At 37.8% G+C, this 23,655-nt stretch overlaps 1 protein-coding gene across 1 annotated transcript in view; it reads left to right on the top strand.

Moving 5' to 3' along the window:
- Nucleotides 1-23,655, top strand: part of LOC102412899 (phosphatidylcholine transfer protein) — a 276,982-nt gene that overhangs the window by 248,031 nt on the left and 5,296 nt on the right. The window contains exon 2 of the mRNA XM_044939648.1: nt 23,287-23,401. Within this exon, the coding sequence (XP_044795583.1) occupies nt 23,287-23,401 (115 nt within the window). The remainder of the gene's footprint in view (nt 1-23,286; nt 23,402-23,655) is intronic.

Genomic DNA, 23,655 nt, shown 5'->3' with positions numbered 1-23,655 from the left:
GAAGGCAAAATGGTTATCTGAGGAAGCCTTACGAATAGCTAAAAAAAAAAAAAAAAAAAAAAAGATGTGCAAAGCAAGGGAGAAAGGGAAAGGCATATTAAACTAAACACAGAAGGTATGTTAAACTAAACACGTGCCAACAGCATGAAGAGAATAGAAGTTCTTTTTCAATGAACAGTGTATAAAACTGGAAGAAAACAGCAGAAGGGGAAAGATTAGAGATCTGTTCAGGAAAATTGGAGATATCAGGGGAATGTTTTGTCCAAAGATGGGCATGATAAAGGACAAAAAATGGTAGAGACCTAGTAGATGCTGAAGAGATCAAGAAGAGACGGAAAGAATACATGGAAGAACTGTATAATAAAGATCCAGATGAAGTACATCCTGATCCCGATGACTACAATGGTGTGGTCAGCCCCCTAGAGCCAGACATTCTGGAGAGTGTAGTAAAGTGGGCCTTAGGAAGCACCCCTGTTAATAAAGTTAGTGGATGTGACAGAATTCCAGTAGAACTATTCAAAACCCTAAAGGATGATTCTATCAAGGTGTTGCATTCAATGTGTCAGCAAATCTGGAAGACCTAGCAATGGCCACAGGACTGGAAAAGGTCAATCCTCATCCCAGTTCCCAAGAAGGGTAGTACTAAAGAATGTACTATCAATCAGACAATTGCACTCATTTCCCATGCTGTGTGGATCACAACAAACTGGAAGGTTCTTAAAGAGATGGGAATGCCGGACCACCTTACTTGCCTCCTGTGAAACCTGTATGCAGGTCAAGAAGCAAAAGTTAGAACCAGACACGAAACAATGGACTGGTTCCAAATTGGGAAAGGAGAATGTCAAGGCTGTATATTGTCATCCTGTTTATTTAATTTCAATTCAAAATAATCATGCAAAATGTTGGGCTGTATGAAGCACAAGCTGGAATCAAGATTTCCAGAAGTATCAGTAGCCTCAGATATGCAGATGACTCCACCCTTATGGCAGAAAGTGAAGAGGAACTAAAGAGCCTCTTGATGAAAGTGAGAGTGAGGAGAGTGAAAAAGCTGGCTTAAAACTCAACATTCTAAAAACGAAGATCATGGTATCCAGTCCCATCATTTCATGGTAAATAGATGGGGAAGCAATGGAAACAGTGATAGATTTTATTTTCTTGGGCTCCAAAATCACTGCACATGGTGACTGCAGCCATGAAATTAAAAGATGCTTGCTCCTTGGAAAGCAAACCTAGACAGCATATTAAAAAGCAGAGACATTACTTTGCCAACAAAGGTCCATACAGTTAAAGCTATGGTTTTTCCAGTAGTCATGTACAGATGTGAGAGTTGGACCATAAAGCAAGCTGAGCGCCAAAGAATTGATGTTTTTGAACTGTGGTGTTGGAGAAGACTCTTGAGAGTCCCTTGGACTGCAAGGAGATCAAACCAGTCAGTTGTAAAGGAAATCGGTCCTGAATATTATTGGGAAGACTGATATTGACTCTGAAGCTCCAATACTTTGGCCACCTGATGCAAAGAGCTGACTCTTTAGAAAATACCCTGATATTGGGGAAAATTGAAGGCAGGAGGAGAAGGGGAAGACAGGGGATAAGATGATTGGTTGGCATCACCAACTCAATGGACAAAAATTTGAACGTGCTCCAGGAGATGGTGAAGGATGGGGAAACCTGGGGTGCTATAGTTCATAGGGTCACAAATAGTTGGACATGACTGAGCAACTGAACAACAACTTATGCTGAAACTCCTGGTCCAGGGACCAGATTTGAGGACAGCTGATGTATGAGGAGCATCTTGCCTGGTGCTCAAGAGGGTTCTAAGTTTGGAGGCAGGAGATGATAAACAGTGGGAACTGAAAGGTAAGAGCAAAGTTAAAAGAGTATCTTAAAACAAAGGCAACATCCACTTTAAGACTCACTCTCTCTGATTTTTAAAATAGTCGCCAGTTGGTAGTGCATAAGGTTCCCTGAACAATGTTGAGAAGTTCTCCCAGCAGAATAGGACCATGGGTCACTTACAAAAGTTTTCCCAGGGATCTGCAGCCAGTTCTCCCTGGAGCTTTAGGCTGCTTCCCACTCCAGTAGAAATGGTGACATGACAGCAGATCATGTGAAATTGGCATGCAGATCATGTGCAGCATGCACATCATTGATTTAGACCAGGGAAATGTTGGTATAAAAAGATCTGGGGAATTTCCTGGCTACCCAGGGGATAGAACTCTGTGCTTTCACTGCTGAGGTTGCAGGTTTGATCTCTGATAGTGGAACTAATATCACACAAGACCTTCGGAGCAGCAAAACAAAAAAAATCTGGCTGATGGCTTGACTTCTTATGTTTTTTAGATGTGTTTTACTGTGAGATAAAGCTGCTTTTATCCTTTCATAGATCTAATCGGTAAGTTTGGTGAGGAGCAGATCGCACTTTCCCAGGGACTGTTCTTTCCTATGCTGTTAACCTATTAAACAATTAGGAGCCTGGCCTCTCTGGGAAAACTCTGTGGTTCACCAGGCTGGGCTGAGAGGAAGTTTGGCCTTTCAGAGGGAAGCAGATATTTAATTGCCATTTACCTCCATGAAAGAGAAGCTTCCACTCTCATTCTCCAGGTAGAATCATAATCTGATAGCATCATTGTCTTCTTTACTTCTGGATAATGGGACTATTCTTCTCCCTTCTCCCACCCTTCTATGTATCAGCATGATTCATGGAACAATTTTTTGCACACAGGACACTTATGGAGCCTACTTACTCATGGGTAGGGTCACCAGGGTTTAAAACTGAAAATCATACGCAGCCTCCTCCTACTTCCTGGTACTGATTGAGGCCACTTTCCTTTGCATGCCTCTTTCTGTCCTATTCCACCATCCCTGAGCATACGACTGGATAGACACGTCAGAGCTTCGGTTCTCTCTCAGAAGGAGGGTGTGGTACGAAGCAGTATGAAGATGCTGGTCCCAAGATGTAGCTTTGAGGGAATGAAGTCAGAGAGTTGAGAGGATTCCCCACATTTATCTGCAGGTATAACTTTGTGCTGCCACTCTGTCTTTCACTACATCCTTGCATGAAGATCACACTAGGTGGCTATTAATCAACTAGAACTTTTATTATCACTGGGCCTTGGGAAACCTGGACAGGTATGGTGACTTTTAGGAAGGAATTGGACATTCTGGATATTTAGACCTATATTACACCAATACCTGGGCTAATCAGGGCTGAAACCGGGGCAATATCACATAGAAAATGATTCTTATTTGATCTTCCAACCTGCCTTTAGCATCAAAATCATCACCTGTGAGCAGAAGGAAAATTCTAGCAGGCTCACCAGTGGGTGTACTTTGTTACTTCACAAGCTCACCACTCCCAGCACTATTTTGGCAAACTATTTTGCTCTCCATGGAAACCATGCAGACAAATATATTTTTGTAAGAAAGGGAGAATCCTGTGAATATAAAACTTTGAATTTTAGCCTTGGACTTTTAATGTGTTGTTAAGACATAAAAAGACTAAGAAATATAATACAGCTTCCTTATCTCGGCATTTAGTGTAGGAAATACATCTTTCCATGTCTGCCTTTGGGTTGTCTGAATATGACAAAAACTCCAGAATATTGGTTCATGATCTATCCAACCAGTCTTTCAGGTTGTATTGTATATGGTATGCCAGTATTTTGCTGAGCTCCAGTAATGCCTGATGAACAGAACAAAGTCCATGCCTTCTAGAAACTGTAAGGCTAAAACAGTCACTTTTTATGCTATGTAGATCTGAGTTCCTGACCTAAACCATTTTTTTCTCCCTGACAAACTTCTTTTAGTATTACTTTCAGAGCAGATGATCTTCTGCTTGCTCAGTTTTCATTTGTCCAAAAGTTTTTTATTTTGTCTTCAGTTTTGAAGAACAGTTTTAGTGGATATAAAACACTAGGTTGGTGGCTTATTTCTTTCAAAATGCTATATATTTCACTCCAGTCTCTTTTTGTCAGGTTTCTGATGGGATGTATGCTATAATTTCCACCTGTATTCCTCAATTGATAAAGTGCTCCCCATCCTCCCTTCCATGGCTTCTTTTAAGATTTTATTTTTCTCTTTGTATATGATATATTTAAGATTTTTGGTATTTATCTTGTATAGTTTGCTGAAGATTGACAGATTTACTTGAAGGGCAGCCTGAACTTAAATAATAAGCTTCCGTGTGATTCAAACTATAATATATTGGGGACTTATGACACAAAGATTCCTCTCCTATACGTGGAATTGCAACATGACTCTAGTAATTCAGAGCTTTCCTGGGTTGTTGCTTTAGAATGGATGGTAGCAATTGTCTAAAGCCAAGATTTATTCCCCCTGTAAGAGCCAAATAGGAAATATTTTAGGCTTTACAGGCTAAAAGGCAAAATGATGGTTATTTTGTACAGACTTTTATAACTACTTAAAATGTAAAAGCTATTCTTAGATTGTAGACTGTTCAATAACAGCTAACATGGCAGATTCAGCAATCCCCAGTTTAAAGTGTAGTTTTAATGCCAAGTTGCTCTGTAAGTTAAGGATTTATGAACCTAAAACCCTAGCTGAGTCTATAAAGTGGAGAGAAATCCTTCTCTGCCAAATTTGTACAGGGATCCAGTTGGAAGATACATTTTGAAGCACCTAATAAATTAAATGGTGTTTGGCTGTGAGCTATGGCTAGAGTGATATGTGTCCCAACATATCTACCATAGGCTTAACTTACCCTTTTCCTGTTGAAAAATATAATAACACCCCTGTCATTCGAAAGAGTTATGGTTGAAATGATAAATTATAAGGTACCCTGGCTGTGGCTGTGTGCACGCCAACTGCTTATTGTTTATCTAATAATATGTTGGGAGAGGTCAGTGACTCTTTGAAGGCAGGATAATACACTTTGAGTTCTGTCATCACATCTCTGGCTTCAAGTCCAAGTTCTGTTGCAACTAATTTCAAGTCAGGTTCCTTAGTTGTGTGACACTGGGTGAGTTTCATACTATAATTAAAAGCCTTACAGACTTATTAAGTCCTATAAATTCTTTTTCATTTAAAGTGTACAATTAAATGATTTTTAGTAAATTTATGGGGTTATGAAACATTCACCGGCGTTTCAGTTTGGAACATTTGTGTAATCTCCAAAGAAATGTCTCGCTCATTTGCAGTCCCTTGCTGTTCCCTCTTCCAATTCCAGACAAACACCAAGATACTTCTTATCTCTACAGAACTAACTTTTCAAGGAATTTCTCAGAACTTCTTTAAACCTCTTTTTTTGTTGTCTGTAAATGAGTTTACTAATGGTCTATACCTTATGTTTTTATTGTGTACATTAAGTGGGGTGACCCCTGTAAAGCACTAAGCCCAGGGCCAGGAATTCAGTAAGGATGCAGTAAACATTAGCTATCAGTGTTATTTTACCTAGTTCTCTTCAGAATGGACTGGTTGGATCTCCTTGCAGTGCAAGGGACTCTCAAGAGTCTTCTCCAACACCACAGTTCAAAAGCATCAATTCTTTGGTGCTCAGCTTTTCTTTTCCTTTTTTTTTTTTGACTGCTTAAGAAATTTAAATTTCTTTTTGCTGAATAAAAAACCTTGCTTTGTTTTGTTCAACAGTATCAGTTGAGCCTCTGATGATAGTAATCTCAAAAATTCAAGCTTAATCAGCAAGAGCATCTTTTTCATGGAAGTAAAGCTTTTGTCACTGCAATTCTGAGTGAAATTTACAGATACAGAATGTCCATTTCTCAAGACTTATTTAATATGATAACTGTAGAAGAGCTTCAGGATTTCCTCTGATTTCCTATATTCTAAAGCAGCCAAAGCAACATAGTGTAATATTTTAGATTTCTGTTTTGATACTTCTTTTTTTTTTTAATTTTATTTTATTTTTTAACTTTACAATATTGTATTGGTTTTTCCATATATCAAAATGAATCTGCCGCAGGTATACATGTGTTCCCCATCCTGAACCCTCCTCCCTCCTCCTTCCCCATACCATCCCTCTGGGTCATCCCAGTGCACCAGCCCTGAGCATCCAGTATCGTGCATCAAACCTGGACTGGTGACTCATTTCATATATGGTATTATACATGTTTCAATGCCATTCTCCCAAATCATACCACCCTCTCCCTCTCCCACAGAGTCCAAAAAAACTGTTATATACATCAGTGTCTCTTTTGCTGTCTCGTATACAGGATTATTGTTACCATCTTTCTAAATTCCATAAATATGCGTTAGTATACTGTATTGGTGTTTTTCTTTCTGGCTTACTTCACTCTGTATAATCGGCTCCAGTTTCATTCATCTCATTAGAACTGATTCAAATGTATTATTTTTAATGGCTGAGTAATACTCCATTGTGTATATGTACCACAGCTTTCTTATCCATTCATCTGCTGATGGACATCTAGGTTGCTTCCATGTCCTGGCTATTATAAACAGTGCTGCGATGAATATTGGGGTACACGTGTCTCTTTCCCTTCTGGTTTCCTCAGTGTGTATGCCCAGCAGTGGGATTGCTGGGTCATAAGGCAGTTCTATTTCCAGTTTTTTTAAGGAATCTCCCCACTGTTCTCCATAGTGGCTATACTAGTTTGCATTCCCACCAACAGTGTAAGAGGGTTCCCTTTTCTCCACACCCTCTCTAGCATTTATTGCTTGTAGACTTTTGGATCACAGCCATTCTGACTGGCGTGAAATGGTACCTCATAGTGGTTTTGATTTGCATTTCTCTGATAATGAATGATGTTGAGCATCTTTCCATGTGTTTGTTAGCCATCTGTATGTCTTCTTTGGAGAAATGTTTATTTAGTTCTTTGGCCCATTTTTTGATTGGGTCATTTATTTTTCTGGAATTGAGCTGTAGGAGTTGCTTGTATATTTTTGAGATTAGTTGTTTGTCAGTTGCTTCATTTGCTATTATTTTCTCCCATTCTGAAGGCTGTCTCTTCACCTTCTTTATAGTTTCCTTTGTTGTGCAGAAGCTTTTAAGATTAATTAGGTCCCATTTGTTTATTTTTGCCTTTATTTCCAGTATTCTGGGAGGTGGGTCATAGAGGATCCTGCTGTGATGTGTGTCAGAGAGTGTTTTGCCTATGTTCTCCTCTAGGAGATTTATAGTTTCTGGTCTTATGTTTAGATCTTTAATCCATTTTGAGTTTATTTTTGTGTATGGTGTTAAAAAGTGTTCTAGTTTCATTCTTTTACAAGTGGTTGACCAGTTTTCCCAGCACCACTTGTTAAAGAGATTGTCTTTAATCCATTGTATATTCTTGCCTCCTTTGTCAAAGATAAGGTGTCCATATGTGTATGGATTTATCTCTGGGCTCTCTATTTTGTTCCATTGATCTGTATTTCTGTCTTTGTGCCAGAACCATACTGTCTTGATGATTGTGGCTTTGTAGTAGAGCCTGAAGTCAGGCAGGTTGATTCTTCCAGTTCCATTCTTCTTTCTCGAGATTGCTTTGGCTATTTGAGGTTTTTTGTATTTCCATACAAATTGTGAAATTATTTGTTCTAGCTCTGTGAAGAATACCATTGGTAGCTTGATAGGGATTTCATTGAATCTATAAATTGCTTTGGGTAGTATACTCATTTTCACTATATTGATTCTTCTGATCCATGAACATGGTATATTTCTCCATCTATTAGTGTCCTCTTTGATTTCTTTCACCAGTGTTTTATAATTTTCTATATATAGGTCTTTAGTTTCTTTAGGTAGATATATTCCTAAGTATTTTATTCTTTTCATTGCAATGGTGAATGGAATTGTTTCCTTAATTTCTCTTTCTATTTTCTCATTATTAGTGTACAGGAATGCAAGGGATTTCTGTGTGTTGATTTTATATCCTGAAACTTAACTATATTCATTGATTAGTTCTAGTAATTTTCTGGTGGAGTCTTTAGGGTTTTCTATGTAGAGGATCATGTCACCTGCAAACAGTGAGAGTTTTACTTCTTCTTTTCCAATTTGGATTCCTTTTATTTCTTTTTCTGCTCTGATTGCTGTGGCCAAAACTTCCAAAACTATGTTGAATAGTAATGGTGAAAGTGGGCACCCTTGTCTTGTTCCTGACTTTAGAGGAAATGCTTTCAATTTTTCACCATTGAGGATAATGTTAGCTGTGGGTTTGTCATATATAGCTTTTATTATGTTGAGGTATGTTCCTTCTAGCCCTGCTTCCTGGAGAGTTTTTATCATAAATGGATGTTGAATTTTGTCAAAGGCTTTCTCTTCATCTGTTGAAATAATCATATGGTTTTTATTTTTCAATTTGTTAATGTGGTGTATCACATTGATTGATTTGCGGATATTGAAGAATCCTTGCATCCCTGGGATAAAGCCCACTTGGTCATGGTGTATGATCTTTTTAATGTGTTGTTGGATTCTGATTGCTAGAATTTTGTTAAGGATTTTTGCATCTATGTTCATCAGTGATATTGGCCTGTAGTTTTCTTTTTTTGTGGCATCTTTGTCAGGTTTTGGTATTAGGGTGATGGTGGCCTCATAGAATGAGTTTGGAAATTTACCTTCCTCTACAATTTTCTGGAAGAGTTTGAGTAGGATAGGTGTTAGCTCTTCTCTAAATTTTTGGTAGAATTCAGCTGTGAAGCCGTCTGGACCTGGGCTTTTGTTTGCTGGAAGATTTCTGATTACAGTTTAAATTTCCGTGCTTGTGATGGGTCTGTTAAGATTTTCTATTTCTTCCTGGTCTAGTTTTGGAAAGTTGTACTTTTCTAAGAATTTGTCCATTTCTTCCACGTTATCCATTTTATTGGCATATAATTGTTGATAGTAGTCTCTTATGATCCTTTGTATTTCTGTGTTGTCTGTTGTGATCTCTCCATTTTCATTTCTAATTTTATTGATTTGATTTTTCTCCCTTTGTTTCTTGATAAGTCTGGCTAATGGTTTGCCGATTTTATTTATCCTTTCAAAGAACCAGCTTTTGGCTTTGTTGATTTTTGCTATGGTCTCCTTTGTTTCTTTTGCATTTATTTCTGCCCTAATTTTTAAGATTTCTTTACTTTTACTAACCCTAGAGTTCTTCATTTCTTCCTTTTCTAATTGCTTTAGGTGTACAGTTAGGTTATTTATTTGACTTTTTTCTTGTTTCTTGAGGTATGCCTGTATTGCTATGAACTTTCCCCTTAGGACTGCTTTTACAGTGTCCCACAGGTTTTGGGTTGTTGTGTTTTCATTTTCATTCATTTCTATGCAAATTTTGATTTCTTCTGTGATTTGTTGGTTATTTAGCAGCGTGTTGTTCAGCCTCCATTTTATATAGTTTTATATAGCCTCCTTTTAATAGTTTTTCTTCTGTAATTGAGATCTAATCTTACTGCATTGTGGTCAGAAAAGATGCTTGGAATGATTTCAAGTTTTTTGAATTTACAAAGGCTAGATTTATGGCCCAGGATGTGATCTATCCTGGAGAAGGTTCCATGTGTGCTTGAGAAAAAGGTGAAATTCATTGTTTTGGGATGAAATGTCCTATAGATATCAATTAGGTCTAACTGGTCTATTGTATCATTTAAAGTTTGTGTTTCCTTGTTAATTTTCTGTTTAGTTGATCTATCCATAGGTGTGAGTGGGGTATTAAAGTCTCCCACTATTATTGTGTTATTGTTAATTTCTCCTTTCATACTTGTTAGCATTTTTCTTACATACTGCAGTGCTCCTATGTTGGGTGCATATATATTTATAAATGATATATATCTTCTTCTTGGATTGATCCTTTGATCATTATGTAGTGACCTTCTTTGTCTCTTTTCACAGCCTTTGTTTTAAAGTCTATTTTATCTGATATGAGTATTGCTACTCCTGCTTTCTTTTGGTCCCTATTTGCATGGAAAATCTTTTTCCAGCCCTTCACTTTCAGTCTGTATGTGTCCCCTGTTTTGAGGTGGGTTTCTTGTAGACAACATATGTAGGGGTCTTGTTTTTGTATCCATTCAGCCAGTCTTTGTCTTTTGGTTGGGGCATTCAACCCATTTACGTTTAAGGTAATTATTGATAAGTATGATCCCGTTGCCATTTACTTTATTGTTTTGGCTTCGAATTTATACGCTCTTTTTGTGTTTCCTGTCTAGAGAATATCCTTTAGTATTTGTTGGAAAGCTGGTTTGGTGGTGCTGAATTCTCTCAGCTTTTGCTTGTCTATAAACCTTTTGATTTCTCCTTCATATTTGAATGAGATCCTTGCTGGGTACAATAATCTGGGCTGTAGGTTATTTTCTTTCATCACTTTAAGTATGTCTTGCCATTCCCTCCTGGCTTGAAGAGTTTCTATCAAAAGATCAGCTGTTATCCTTATGGGAATTCCTTTGTGTGTTATTTGTTGTTTTTCCCTTGCTGCTTTTAATATTTGTTCTTTGTGTTTGATCTTTGTTAATTTGATTAATATGTGTCTTGGGCTGTTTCGCATTGGATTTATCCTGTCTGGGACTCTCTGGGTTTCTTGGACTTGAGTGATTATTTCCTTCCCCATTTTAGGGAAGTTTTCAACTATTATCTCCTCAAGTATATTCTCATGGTCTTTCTTTTTGTCTTCTTCTTCTGGGACTCCTATGATTCAAATATTTTATCTTTTAATATTGTCCTTGAGGTCTCTGAGATTGTCCTCATTTCTTTTAATTCGTTTTTCTTTTATCTTCTCTGATTCATTTATTTCTACCATTCTATCTTCTAATTCACTAATCCTATCTTCTGCCTCTGTTATTCTACTATTTGTTGCCTCCAGAGTGTTTTTTTAATCTCATTTATTGCATTATTCATTATATATTAACTTTTTTATTTCTTCTAGGTCCTTGTTAAACCTTTCTTGCATCTTCTCAATCCTTGCCTCCAGGCTATTTATCTATGATTCCATTTTGATTTCAAGATTTTGGATCAATTTCACTATCATTATTCGGAATTCTTTATCAGGTAGATTCCCTATCTCTTCCTCTTTTGTTTGGCTTGGTGGGCATTTATCCTGTTCCTTTATCTGCTGGGTATTCCTCTGTCTCTTCATCTTGTTTAAATTGCTGAGTTTGGGGTGTCCTTTCTGTATTCTGGCAGTTTGTGGAGTTCTCTTTATTGTGGAGTTTCCTCGCTGTGTGTGGGTTTGTACAGGTGGCTTGTCAAGGTTTCCTGGTTAGGGAAGCTTGTGTCGGTGTTCTGGTGGGTGGAGCTGTATTTCTTCTCTCTGGAGTGCAATGAAGTGTCCAGTAATGAGTTATGGGATGTCTATGGTTTTGGGGTGACTTTGGGCAGCCTGTATCTTGAAGCTCAGGGCTGCGTTCCTTTGTTGCTGGAGAATTTGCTTGGTATGTCTTGCCCTGGAACTTGTTGGCCCTTGTGTGGTGCTTGGTTTCAGTGTAGGTATGGAGGCGTTTGATGAGCTCCTGTCAATTAAAGTTCCTTGGAGTCAGGAGTTCCCTGGAGTCAGGGTTTGGACTTAAGCCTCCTGCTTCCAGTTATCGGTCTTATTTTTACAGTAGTCTCAAAACTTCTCCTTCTATACAGCACCATTGATAAAACATCTAGGTTAAAGATGAAAAGTTTCTCCACTGTAGGGTCACCCAGAGAGGTTCACAGCATTACATGGAGAAGAGAAGAGGGTGGAGGGAGTTTAGAGGTGACCCGAATGAGATGAGGTGGAATCAATAGAGGAGAGAGCGGGCTAGCCAGTAATCATTTCCTTATGTGCACTCCACAACTCGACTGCTCAGAGATGTTCACGGAGTTATACAGAGAAGAGAAGAGGGAGGAAGGAGACAGAGGTGGCCAGGAGGATAAAAGGGGGGAATGAAAAGGAGAGAGACAGATCCAGCCAGTAATCGGTTCCCTAAGTGTTCTCCACCATCTGAAACACACAGAAATTCACAGAGTTGGGTAGAGTAGAGAGGGGTTAGGGAGGAGACACAGGCGACCTGGTGGAGAAAAAGGAGAGTCCAAAGGGTGAGAGAGCAGTGAAGCCAGTAATCTCTCTCCCAAGTAAAAAATGGGTACTTAAGATTGGGTTCTTAAAGGTATAAAATTGGTAACAAATACCTAAAAGCAAAAATTAAAAATCTAGAGTAGAGTTTGGAATTTCAAAAATACAATGTTAAAGAAAAGAAGAAGAAAAAGAAAGAGAAAAAAAAAAAAAACAAAGTCACAAAAATTATAAAAAAATATAGGTACAAAATTGATAACAAATACCAAAAAGCATAAATTAAAAATCTAGAGTAAAGTTTGGAATTTCAGAAATACAATGTTAAAGAAAAGAAGAAGAGAAAGAAAGAGAAAAAAAAGTCACAGAAATTGTAAAAAAAAAATAGGTACAAAATTGATAACAAATACCAAAAAGCTAAAATTAAAAATCTAGATAGAGTTTGGAATTTCAAAAATACAATGTTAAAGAAAAGAAGAGAAAAAAAAAAGAAAAAGAGAGAGAAAAAATAACAAGGTCACAAAAATTATAAAATATATATATATATGAAATTTGCTTTTAAAAAATAGGGTCTTTTCTTTTGCAGAGTAATAGTAGGTTATAAAAGTGAAAATTAAGGGATTAATAGAGGGCTTAAAAATTTTTTTTAAAAAATTTTAAAAAAGAAAGAATGAATGATCGTAAAAATAGTTAAAATATATCTAGAACTTTCTCTGGTGGTGTTGTGGGTATTGTGGGGTCAGTTCATTTTCGGCTAGTTCCTTGGTCTGGCTTCTATTTCTCAAGATCTATAGGCCCCTTCCTATGTAGTGGGTACTAATGACAGGGTTTTAATCTATTGCCTGTCGCTTCCAAGGCGGTACCCTCTGTTATAGCTTCTTCCGTTTGCTGGTCTCTTCAGTGTCTGATTTCTGCCCTGACACAAAGGGGGCAGTGGTGGACAGTTTTTTGTTTTTTTAGGCTCACTTGTTCATTCACACTGTGGGGAGGGAGGGACGCTGCAAACAAATAACACTGGCATGTGCTTGCAGTGCCTCTGCCACACTGGGCCTGCCCCCGCTCACCGCACATGTAGCCTCCATGCCCATACTGCTCAGGTTGCTCCTCCAGGAACCATCCGAGGTCGGCCCTGGGCTGCCTGCATCTCCCAGGTCTAAGCCGCTCAGGTTCCAGCACTCGGGTAGTCCCCAGAGGCACAGACTCGGTTGGGCCTGCGTTTTGTGCCCTTCCCAGGTCCGAGCAGCTCAGGCGATGAGGTGTTTGGCGAGTGTGGTTGCTGCGACTTATCGCCTCCCTGCTGCTCGGTTTTCTGGGTGTACAACCGGCGCACCTTCTCAGGCGGATGTTGACCATCCAGAACCCCAAGAAGTCTTAGTAAGCAAAGAAGCCTGCTTACAGTTTTCTAGATAATGTCTCTCTGGGGCTGTGATTGTCCCTTTCAGGCTCTGGCTGCCTGTCACTGGAGGGGGATGGTCTGCAGCTGGCTATCTCTGTTCAGTCCTTTGTTCCCTGCACAGGCCTGGCAGTGTCTTAGGTTAGGGCTGGCTTTTCGTGTGGTAGATATCCTACAGTCTGGTTTGCTAGCCCAAATTAGTTCGCTCAGATAGCGTTCGGGGCATTCAGGCCAGATCATTACTCTAAGCGATGCAGCCCGCTCCGCGCCTTCCTGCCCAGCCCCTGCTGGCTAGTGGCAGGTGCAGACGTCTGTGCTGCTTCTCCACTGGGGGAGTTACCTTTGGGCTCATAATCTGTGGGTTTTAATTGTTTATTTATTTTTCCTCCCTGTTATGTTGCCCTCTGTGCTTCCAAGGCTCGGCACAGACTCGGCAGTGAGAGTGTTTCTTGGTGTTTGGAAACTTCTCTCTTTTTAAGACTCCCTTCCTGGGATGGAGCTCCGTCCCTCCCTCTTTTGTCTCTTTTTTTGTCTTTTATATTTTTTCCTACCTCCTTTCGAAGACAATGGGTTGCTTTTCTGGGTGCCTGATGTCCTCTGCCGGCATTCAGAAGTTGTTTTGTGGAATTTACTCTGTGTTTAAATGTTCTTTTGACGAATTTGTGGGGGAGAAAGTGGTCTCCCCATCCTATTCCTCTGCCATCTTCCCCTAGAGTTCTCAGCTTTTCTTATAGTCCAACTCTGACGTCCATACATGACCACTGGAAAAACCATAGCCTTGACTAGATGGACCTCTGTTGACAGAGTAATGTCTCTGCTTTTCAATATGCTGTCTAGGTTGGTCATAACTTTCCTTCCAAAGAGTAAGCGTCTTTTAATTTCATGGCTGCAATCACTATCTGCAGTGATTTTGGAGCCCAGAAAAATAAAGTCTGACACTGTTTCCACTGTTTTCCCATCTATTTCCCATGAAGTGATGGGGCCGGATGCCATGATCTTAGTTTTCTGAATACTGAGTTTTAAGTCAACTTTTTCACTCTCCACTTTCATCTTCATCAAGAGGCTCCTTAGTTCTTCTTCACTTTCTGCCATAAGGGTGGTGTCATCTGCATATCTGGGGTTATTGATATTTCTCCCAGCAATCTTGATTCCAGCTTGTACTTCTTCTAGCCCAGTGTTTCTCATGAGGTACTCTGCATATACGTTAAATAAGCAGGGTGACAATATACAGCTTTGATGTACTCCTTTTGTTATTTGTAACCAGTCTGTTGTCCCATGTCCAGTTCTAACTGTTGCTTCCTGACCTGCATACAGGTTTCTCAAGAGGAAGGTCAGGTGGTTTGGTATTCCCATCTCTTTCAGAATTTTCCACAGTTTATTGTGATCCACACAGTCAAAGGCTTTGGCATAGTCAATAAAGCAGAAATAGATGTTTGTTTGTTTTTTCTGGAATGCTCTTGCTTTTTCAATGATCCATCGGATGTTGACAATTTGACCTCTGGTTCCTCTGCCTTTTCTAAACCAGCCTGAACATTTGGAAGTTCATGGTACACATATTGCTGAAGCCTGGCTTGGAGAATTTTAAGCATTACTTTACTAATCTGTGAGCTAAGTGCAATTGTGTGGTACTTTGAGCATTCTTTGGCACTGCCTTTCTTTGGGATTGGAATGAAAACTGACCTTTTCCAGTCCTGTGTAGAAGACCAGAAAATTTATTTACTATGCATATGACCATAGGGTTTCTTTCTGCAAGAAAGATAGTATGTGCTCTAACAAATATTTCATTTCTTCTACTAATTGTATTATACACTTTATAGTCACTGATTCTCTACCATTGAAAAATTCTCTAGATATACGAAGTGTAGCAAATGAAATATCCTATAAATGGAGTATAGAAAACCATGCAATGTGTTTTACTTTAAATTAAGAAAAAATGAGCCATTCTTAGGACTGGTTTTCTGGAGGAGCTTTAGGAAAATCAAGAACATCTTGAATAAACTTGTTTGAAGTCATTGAAGTGTTAATATGGTTGACAAGTATAGCAACAAGTTTGAAAGAGTTTATATAATTTGCAAGAGACTTACACATCAATACTAAAAACATTGCCCAAATAAACTGATTTATTCTCTTTTCTTTTGTACAAACAATGGTACCCAATCTTGATGAGATGATCCTTTGATACCGGTGACTGTATAGAGAAAACAACTATCTGAAAAATTTATGAAATGTATAGACACTTCAAATATTAATGTCCTTTACTCTAAAATTTATCTCTAATAAAACTTACTGCTTTCAAAATGAAAACATTATAATTATGGACCAGGCTTATATGGAGTATTTATTTCACAATATTCACATTTGTAAAATTGTTTGGAAACAGAAGTAGCTCATGAAAATAAATTAGGAATGATATTTCCATAGCTTTAAAATTATATTCTTTAAAATAGGAACAGTCAGTCAGTTCAGTCACTCAGTCATGTCCGACTTTTTGTGACCCCATGGATAGCAGCATGCCAGGCCTTTCTGTCCATCACCAATTTCTAGAGCTTGCTCAAATTCTTGTCCATTGAGTCGTTGATACCATCCAACCATCTCATCCTCTGTTATCCCCTTCTCCTCCCAACTTCAATCTTTCCCAGCATCAAGGTCTATTCTAATTAGTCAGTTCTTCATATCAGGTGGCCAAAGTATTTGAGTTTCAGTTTTAGCATCAGTCCCTCCAATGAATATTCAGGGCTGATTTCCTTTAGGATTAACTGGTTGGATCTCGTTGCAGTCCAAAGGACTCTCAAGAGTCTTCTCCAACATCAGAGTTCAAAAGCATCAATTCTTTGGCACTCAGCCTTCTCTATAGTCCAGTTCTCACACCTGTACATGACTACTGGAAAAACCATAGCTTTGTCTATATGAACCTTTGTCAGCAAAGTAATGTCTCTGCCTTTTAATATGCTGTCCAGGTTGGTCATAGCTTTTCTTCAATGGAGCAAGCATCTTTTAATTTCATGGCTGCAGTGATTTTGGAGGCTAAGAAAATGAAGTCTGTTGCTGTTTCCATTGTTTCCCCATCTATTTGCCATGAAGTAATGGGACCAGATGCTATGATTTTTGTTGATGAATGAGTGACTTTCACTTTCAAAATAAGAACACCACCCATTTATACCATGTTATTTTCATTTTGTAACATATGTTACAAAGAATTATTTATTTACTTAAAAGAAATATGTATCATTCCAAAAAAGCAGAATAGACATTCTTTTCAAGTGCACAGGCAACATTCTCTACAACTGACCACATACTAGAGCACACAACAAGCCTCAACAAATTTAAGAGTTATAGAAATTATTTCAAGCATCTTTTCTGACCACAATGGCATGAAACTAGAAATCAATCCCAGAAAAACAAAAAAAAAAAAGGAAGAAACAATTACATGGAGACTAAATAGCATGCTACTAAAAAGTGTTTAAATGATAAAATCAAAGAAGAAAATAAAAAATACTTCAAGAAAAATGACAATGAAAACAGAACTATACAAACACTATGGAATGTGGCAAAAATAGTTCTCAGAGAAAAGTTCATGTTGATACAGGTCTTCTTTAAGAAATAAGAAATCTCAAGTGAATAATCAAACTCACCACCTAAAATAATTAGAAAAAGAAGAACAAACAAAACTTCAAGGAAGCTTAAGGAAGGAGTTAATAAAGTTCAGAGAGGAAATCAATAGAGATAAAAATAATGGAAATGGAAAAATCAATAAAACCAAGACCAGGTTCTTTGAAAGGGTAAACAAATTTGATAAACCTCTGGCTGGGCTCACCAAGAAGAAAAGAGAGAAGACCAAATAAAATAAAAAGTGAAAGAGGAAAAACAACTTATACTGGAAAAAATATATATATATGACTATGAACAATTATATGCCAACAAATTTGACAAATTAGAAGAAATGAACAACTTTTTAGAATCATACAACTCACCAAGACTGAATCAAGTAGAAATAGGTTGCTTGAACAGACCAATCACTAGAAGTGAAATAGAATCTTTAATTTAAAAAAAAATCTGTAGGAATAAAAGTGCAAGACCAGATGGCTTCACAGGCAAATTCTACCAAACACACAAAGAAGAATTTAGACTGATCATTCTATTACTCATCCTAAAGTTTGAAGAGAAAGGAACATACCCAAAGACATTCTATGGGGCCACCATCACCCTGCTACTAAAATAAGACAAAAAAACACTACCAAAAAAGAAAATTACAGACCAATATCTTTTGATGAATATACATGCAATAATGTTCAATAAAATATTTGTAGATTGAATTGAACAATGCATAAAAAAATCATGCACCACAACCAAGTGGGATTCATCCTAGGGCCACATGGCTGGCACAGCATATACAAATAACCCTGTAATACACCACATCAACAAAAGAAAAGACAAAGCCACATAATAATTTTAATGGATGCAAAACAAGTATTTGATAAAATTTCACACCAATTCATGATAAAACCCTTATGAAAGTGAATATAGAGGGAACATGTCTCAATATAATAAAAGCTATTTATGACAAACCCCCAGCCAACATAAAAATCAATGGTGAAAAGTTCCCAATAAAATAGGGAACAAAACAAGGATGCCTACTCTCACCAATTCTCTTCAACATAGTATTGAAGACATGTGCCTTAGCTATAGCAATCAGACAAGAAAAATGAATAAAATATATTCAGAATGGTAGGGAAAAGGTAAAATTGTCATTATATGCATGTGACATAATACTCCATATACAAAACACTAAAGACTTCACACCAAAATATTAGAACTTACAAATGAATTCAGCAAAGTAGCAGGATACAAGATTAACATACAGAAATCAGTTGCATTTCTTTATGCTAACAGTCATATATCAGAAAGGGTATGTAAAAAAAAAAAGCTAATAATAAACCAGAAAAGTAGATTATCTAGGAATAAACATAACCAAGGAGTTGAAAGACTTGCATGCTGATAAATATAAAACATTAATAAGGAAATTAAATAAGATTCAAAAAATAAAAAGACATCCTATGCTCTTGGATTGGAAGAATTTTGTTAAAATGGCCTACTACCCAAAACAATATACAGATTCAATGAAATGCCTATCAACATATTCATGATGGTTTTCCCAGAATTCTAACAAATAATTCTAAAATTCATATGGAAACATAAAAGACAACAAATTGCCAAAACAATCCTGAGGACAAAGAACAAAGCAGGAGGCATAACTTTCAGTCAATACTACATACCTACAGTAATTAAATCAACACGGTACTAGCACAGAGACAGACATTCAGGTCAATGGAACAGAATAGACAGCTGAGCAATAAACCCACATACCTATGGACAATTAATCTTTGATAAAGGAAACAAGAATAATATACAATGGGAAAAATGCAGTCTTTTTAGCAAGCAGTGTTAGGAATGTTGGACAGCCACATGTAAATCAGTGAAGTTAGAACATATCCTCACTCTATACATAAAAGTGGAGAAGGCAATGGCAACCCACTCCAGTACTCCTGCCTGGAAAATCCCATGGATGGAGGAGCCTGGTAGGCTGCAGTCCATGGAGTCGCTAGGAGTCAGACACGACTGAGCGACTTCGCTTTCACTTTTCACTTTCATGCATTGGAGAAGGCAATGGCAACCCACTCCAGTGTTCTTGCCTGGAGAATCCCAGGGACGGCAGAGCCTGATGGGCTGCCGTCTCTGGGGTCGCACAGAGTCAGACACGACTGAAGCGACTTAGCAGCAGCAGCAGCAGCAGCAGCATACACAAAAGTAAACTCAAAATACTTTAAAATTTAAATATAAGACACGACACCATAAAATTCCCAGAAGAAGCAAAACATTCTCTGATGTAAATCATACAATGTTTTCTTAGTTCAGCTTTCCAAGGCGATGGAAATAAAAGCAAAAATAAACAAATGGGACTTAATGAAACTTACAGGATTTTTCACAGCAAAGGAAACCATAAACAAAACAGAAAGGCAAACTATGGACTTGGAGAAAATATTTGCAAACGATGCCACTGACATGGCTTAATTTCCAAAAGATACAAACATGCCCTATAATTCAATAACAAAAACCAAACAACCCAACCAAAAAATGAGCAGAAGACCTAAATAGACATTTCTCCAAAGAAGATATATACAGATGGCCAATAGGAACATGAAAAGATGCTCATCATCACTAATTATTAGAGAAATGAAAATCCAAACAACACTGGTACCACCTCACAGCAGTCATAATGGGCATCATTAAAAATCTACAAATAATAAATCCTAGAGAGAGTGTGGAGAAGAAGGAACCTCCTAACAGGGTTAGTGGCAATGTAATCTGATGCAGTCATGGAAAAAATTATGGAGGTTGTCAAAAAACTAAAAATAGATTTGCCACATGATCCAGCAATCCCACTCCTGGGCATATTATCAGAAAAACTATAATTCAAAAAGATAAATGCACCCATATGTTCATAGCAGCACTATTTACAATAGTCAAGACATGGAAACAACCTAAATGTCCACCGACAGATGAATGGATAAAGAAGATGTGGTGTGTGTGTGTGTGTGTGTGTGTGTATATATATATATATAAAATAATCACTGGGTCATTATAAAGAATGAAATAATGCCCTTTGCAGCAACAAGAATGGACCTAGAGATGATCATACTAAGTGAAGTTCAGGTCACAAAGAGAAAGACAAATACCATATGCTATCACTTATATATGGAATCTAAAGTATGACACAAATGAGCATGTTTATGAAACAAAAACAGACTAACAGATATAGAGAACAGACTTGTGGTTGCCTGGGGGAGATAGAGTGCAGGTGGGAAGGATTGGGAGTTTGGGGCTAACAGATGCAAACTTTTACATATAAGATGGGTGAACAACAAAATCCTACTGTATAGCTCAGGAACTACATTCAATATCCTGTGATAAATTAAAACATAATGGGAAAGACTATGGAAAAGAAGTTATGTATATCTATAACTGAGTCACTTTACTAAACAGCAGAATTTAATACAACATTGTAAATCAACTATACTTCAATAAAAAGTTTTAAAAAGAGAAGCAATATATCATATATTGCAATTAGGTATTTGTGGATTTTAGCATTACATGCCATTTAAATTTTCTTCACATTTTATAATTTTTCTTAATGAATATTAATTATTTTTATAGTTATAAAAATTCACTTTATTGTTTCAAAGGAAAAATGAAATTGTGAATATGTTTGTTGAGGTCCTCTTTCAAAGGAAATGATTCTTTGATGCAAGAATTTGGATGGGGCTGCTACACACCTGTAAAGAACCTTTTATTGATGGAGAAGGAAAGATGTCATCCCACAATCTGTCCTCTGGTGTTCTGGCATTTCTCAGTGCTGCCATGAAGACAGTGTTTAAAGAAAGTTGTCATGATAGTTCATTCTTGGGTATTCACATAAATCACACTGTTTTATTTTTCTCTTCCTTGAGGGCTTTCTTTTTTCTTTTCTGTAATATTACAGGACTGAAGTCACTAAGGGCTAAATTTATCAATACATTCAGGAGGGATAGGGACTAGTTCCAGGAAGCAGTTTGTCTTCATTTATCCAGATAACCAAAGCTAATTCATGTAAGTTGGGGAGATCATAATCTCTATACATAGCTATCCTTTTTGCTCACTGGGTATAGAAAATGGGGCCACACTATTCTTGAACAGAAGCTAATTCTTTGTCTTCCCAAGCTAACTAAAACATGTGTAGGTGTAGATGTGTGCTGGGTATAAAGACTCATCCTCTGTGAAGTTGATGGGAGGAGACAGGAGGAGGAGGGCTTTTCTCTTGAATCCCTCCCTCCTGTGGGGCATCCACGGCACAGTACACATGGAGATCAGACCTACCAGTTTCTCATTTGCTCATTGGAAACTCTTGGTATAATGCCACATACTCTTAGAGCTGAAACATCCTTATGAATTCAGTTTCAACTTTACTTTCCATTTTCTGTCAGGTACTTTCACAGACATCTGAGATTCCTAAACTGAGAATTATGGTTATGCCATCTAAGTCAGGAGACCCTTGAAGCCTCAGGATCTCTAGAAAGATTTTCATGTTTACACCTTGACTTCACATAAGTTCTTGGAACAGTGTTTAAGAATGTAGGTTCATTCATCTGGGGTTAGCCATTAGGACTGCGTTAGCACCTGGAGGTATAGGTACATTTAAAAGGTTCATTTTTGTTTCTTTTGTTTGTTTTTGTACTAGAATTAAGTCATTAGTTTAATCTTAACAAAGAACCCTTTGCCAAGAGGGTCAGGAATTGTACAATAAACTTTTTGGCAGGGGTGTCAGGAATTAGTTGCCATTGTACAGAGAGTGAAGTGTATCCCCTCCAGCCTACATCCTCACAGAATATGGCTTGAAAACAAGGAAAATCTCTTGTACTTAGAAATGATCTTTTTTTCTGAATAAAAAGGACTATGGTTTGAAGCTGGTGTTTCTTCCCCCATTTTGTTCTTTTTTTAAGCTTTTTAAAAAATTTTAATTGGAGGATAATTGCTTTACAGTGTTGTGTTGGTTTCTGCAATACAATACAACAGCATGAATCAGCCATAAGTATACATATATCCCCTCCCTCTTGTACGTCTCCTCCATCCCTCCCCCTTCATCCCACCGCTCTAGGTTGTCACAGAGCACTAGGCTGAGCTCCCTGTGTTATACAACAGCTTCAACCAGCTTTCTATTTCACATATGTTAATGTATATGTTTCAATGCTACTCTCAATTTGTCCCACCCTCTCCTTCTCCTGTTGTATCCACAAATCTGTTCTCTATCTACATATATCCCTTTTTCATTCTTTTATACACAAGTTTTTTATAGAAAAAAAAAAGCAGTTGCTGAAAAATTCCATCTTGGCATTGGTAAAACAATAATGTTTTCGGTTTCATTATGGCCCATGGTTATCTAAAATAGTCTGAACTCTGCCTATGTGACACTTCCACATGAGTGTTTAATAAGCACTTCAAACTCAACATGCTCAAAGTAGAACTCTCAGTCAGCCCACAGGTCACCACCTCTGCAAGCTTTCTCTCTCTCAAAAATGGATCTCCCATCTACCTGGTTGTTTAAGCAAATGTTAGAAGATTTGTTCCAGCTATCTCTGTCTCTACAGCCAACCTGTCAGCAATTTCTGTTGACATTACTTCCAAAATGTTACCCTAAATTACTGACTTCTCCCCATCACTATTGTTACCGCTCTGGCCAGTCGTCAACTTCTCTTCTCTGGATCATTTGTGCTGGTCTTCTAACCCATCTCCTTACTCATTTATGTTCTATTTTCTACCAAGAAGCAAGAACTATTAAAAAAATTTTCCCTATTTTAAGTTATTGACTGGCTTTCCATAGCTACTAGAATAAAATCTTTGTGCCCACTGCCTTGGTTCACAAAGCCCTCTGGACCCAGCCCCCACTACTTCTCTGACAGCAGCTCCTATCACTTTCCCCATCACAGTTCCCTGGTCTCCCTGACTTTCTGTTCTTTGAGGAAGACAACCAATCCATCAGCCTGTGGGCCTTCTCCCTTCTCCCAGGAATGGGCTTTTCTCATCTTCCCATGGCCAGCTCTTTCTAATACTCAGAACAAACTCTTCTGATAAATCCCTCATAGAGACATTCCCTGAACACCTGGTGATATACAACAAACCACCAGCCCCCCAAAACTAGATACCATTTATCACATCACCTTCTTTTATCCTACTTAAATTACCTGGGTAGCTATCACCAGCACCTGTGGCAAAGAACAAATAGAACTATGAGAGCAAGATCAGCAAGATCTTCACCTGTTTTTTCACCATTGCATTTCCAAGACTGCATGGGGGATGCCCAGTAGTGAGATGGAACAAGCAACTATTTTTCATATGCTGTGTAATAGCAACTTGGGAATCAATAGGCTGTTTCTATATGTTTTCATTTTACAGCCAACTGGACTTTATGAGTATAAGTTCATTGGTACTCTGAGAGCTCCACCAGATCTACTTGTAGATATCGGTATGGATTTAGGCTATATAAGACGGCAGATCCCACAAGTTACAGGTGAGTGACATGTATTCCTTAAAAAAAATCGGTTAGAAGGTAGAATCTATTGCTATTTTCTCTAACCAGCAGAGATAAATAGGTTTACTTTCTATTATACTATGTTTTATTTTAAATTTTGGCTTAAATATCTGAGGTGCTGCACTGAAATATGCCTTCAATATTTCTAGGACTTCCTTTTTATACTTTAATAGATTCACTCTCCTGTTTGCTCCTGTTTGAACTTACTACAAGTTTGTTGTCATCATATATAT

Source organism: Bubalus bubalis, chromosome 3, assembly GCF_019923935.1.
Source record: "Bubalus bubalis isolate 160015118507 breed Murrah chromosome 3, NDDB_SH_1, whole genome shotgun sequence".
Classification (NCBI taxonomy): domain Eukaryota; kingdom Metazoa; phylum Chordata; class Mammalia; order Artiodactyla; family Bovidae; genus Bubalus; species Bubalus bubalis.
Note: the sequence above shows the minus strand (reverse complement) of the source record. Positions and strands in the feature narration are given on the sequence as shown.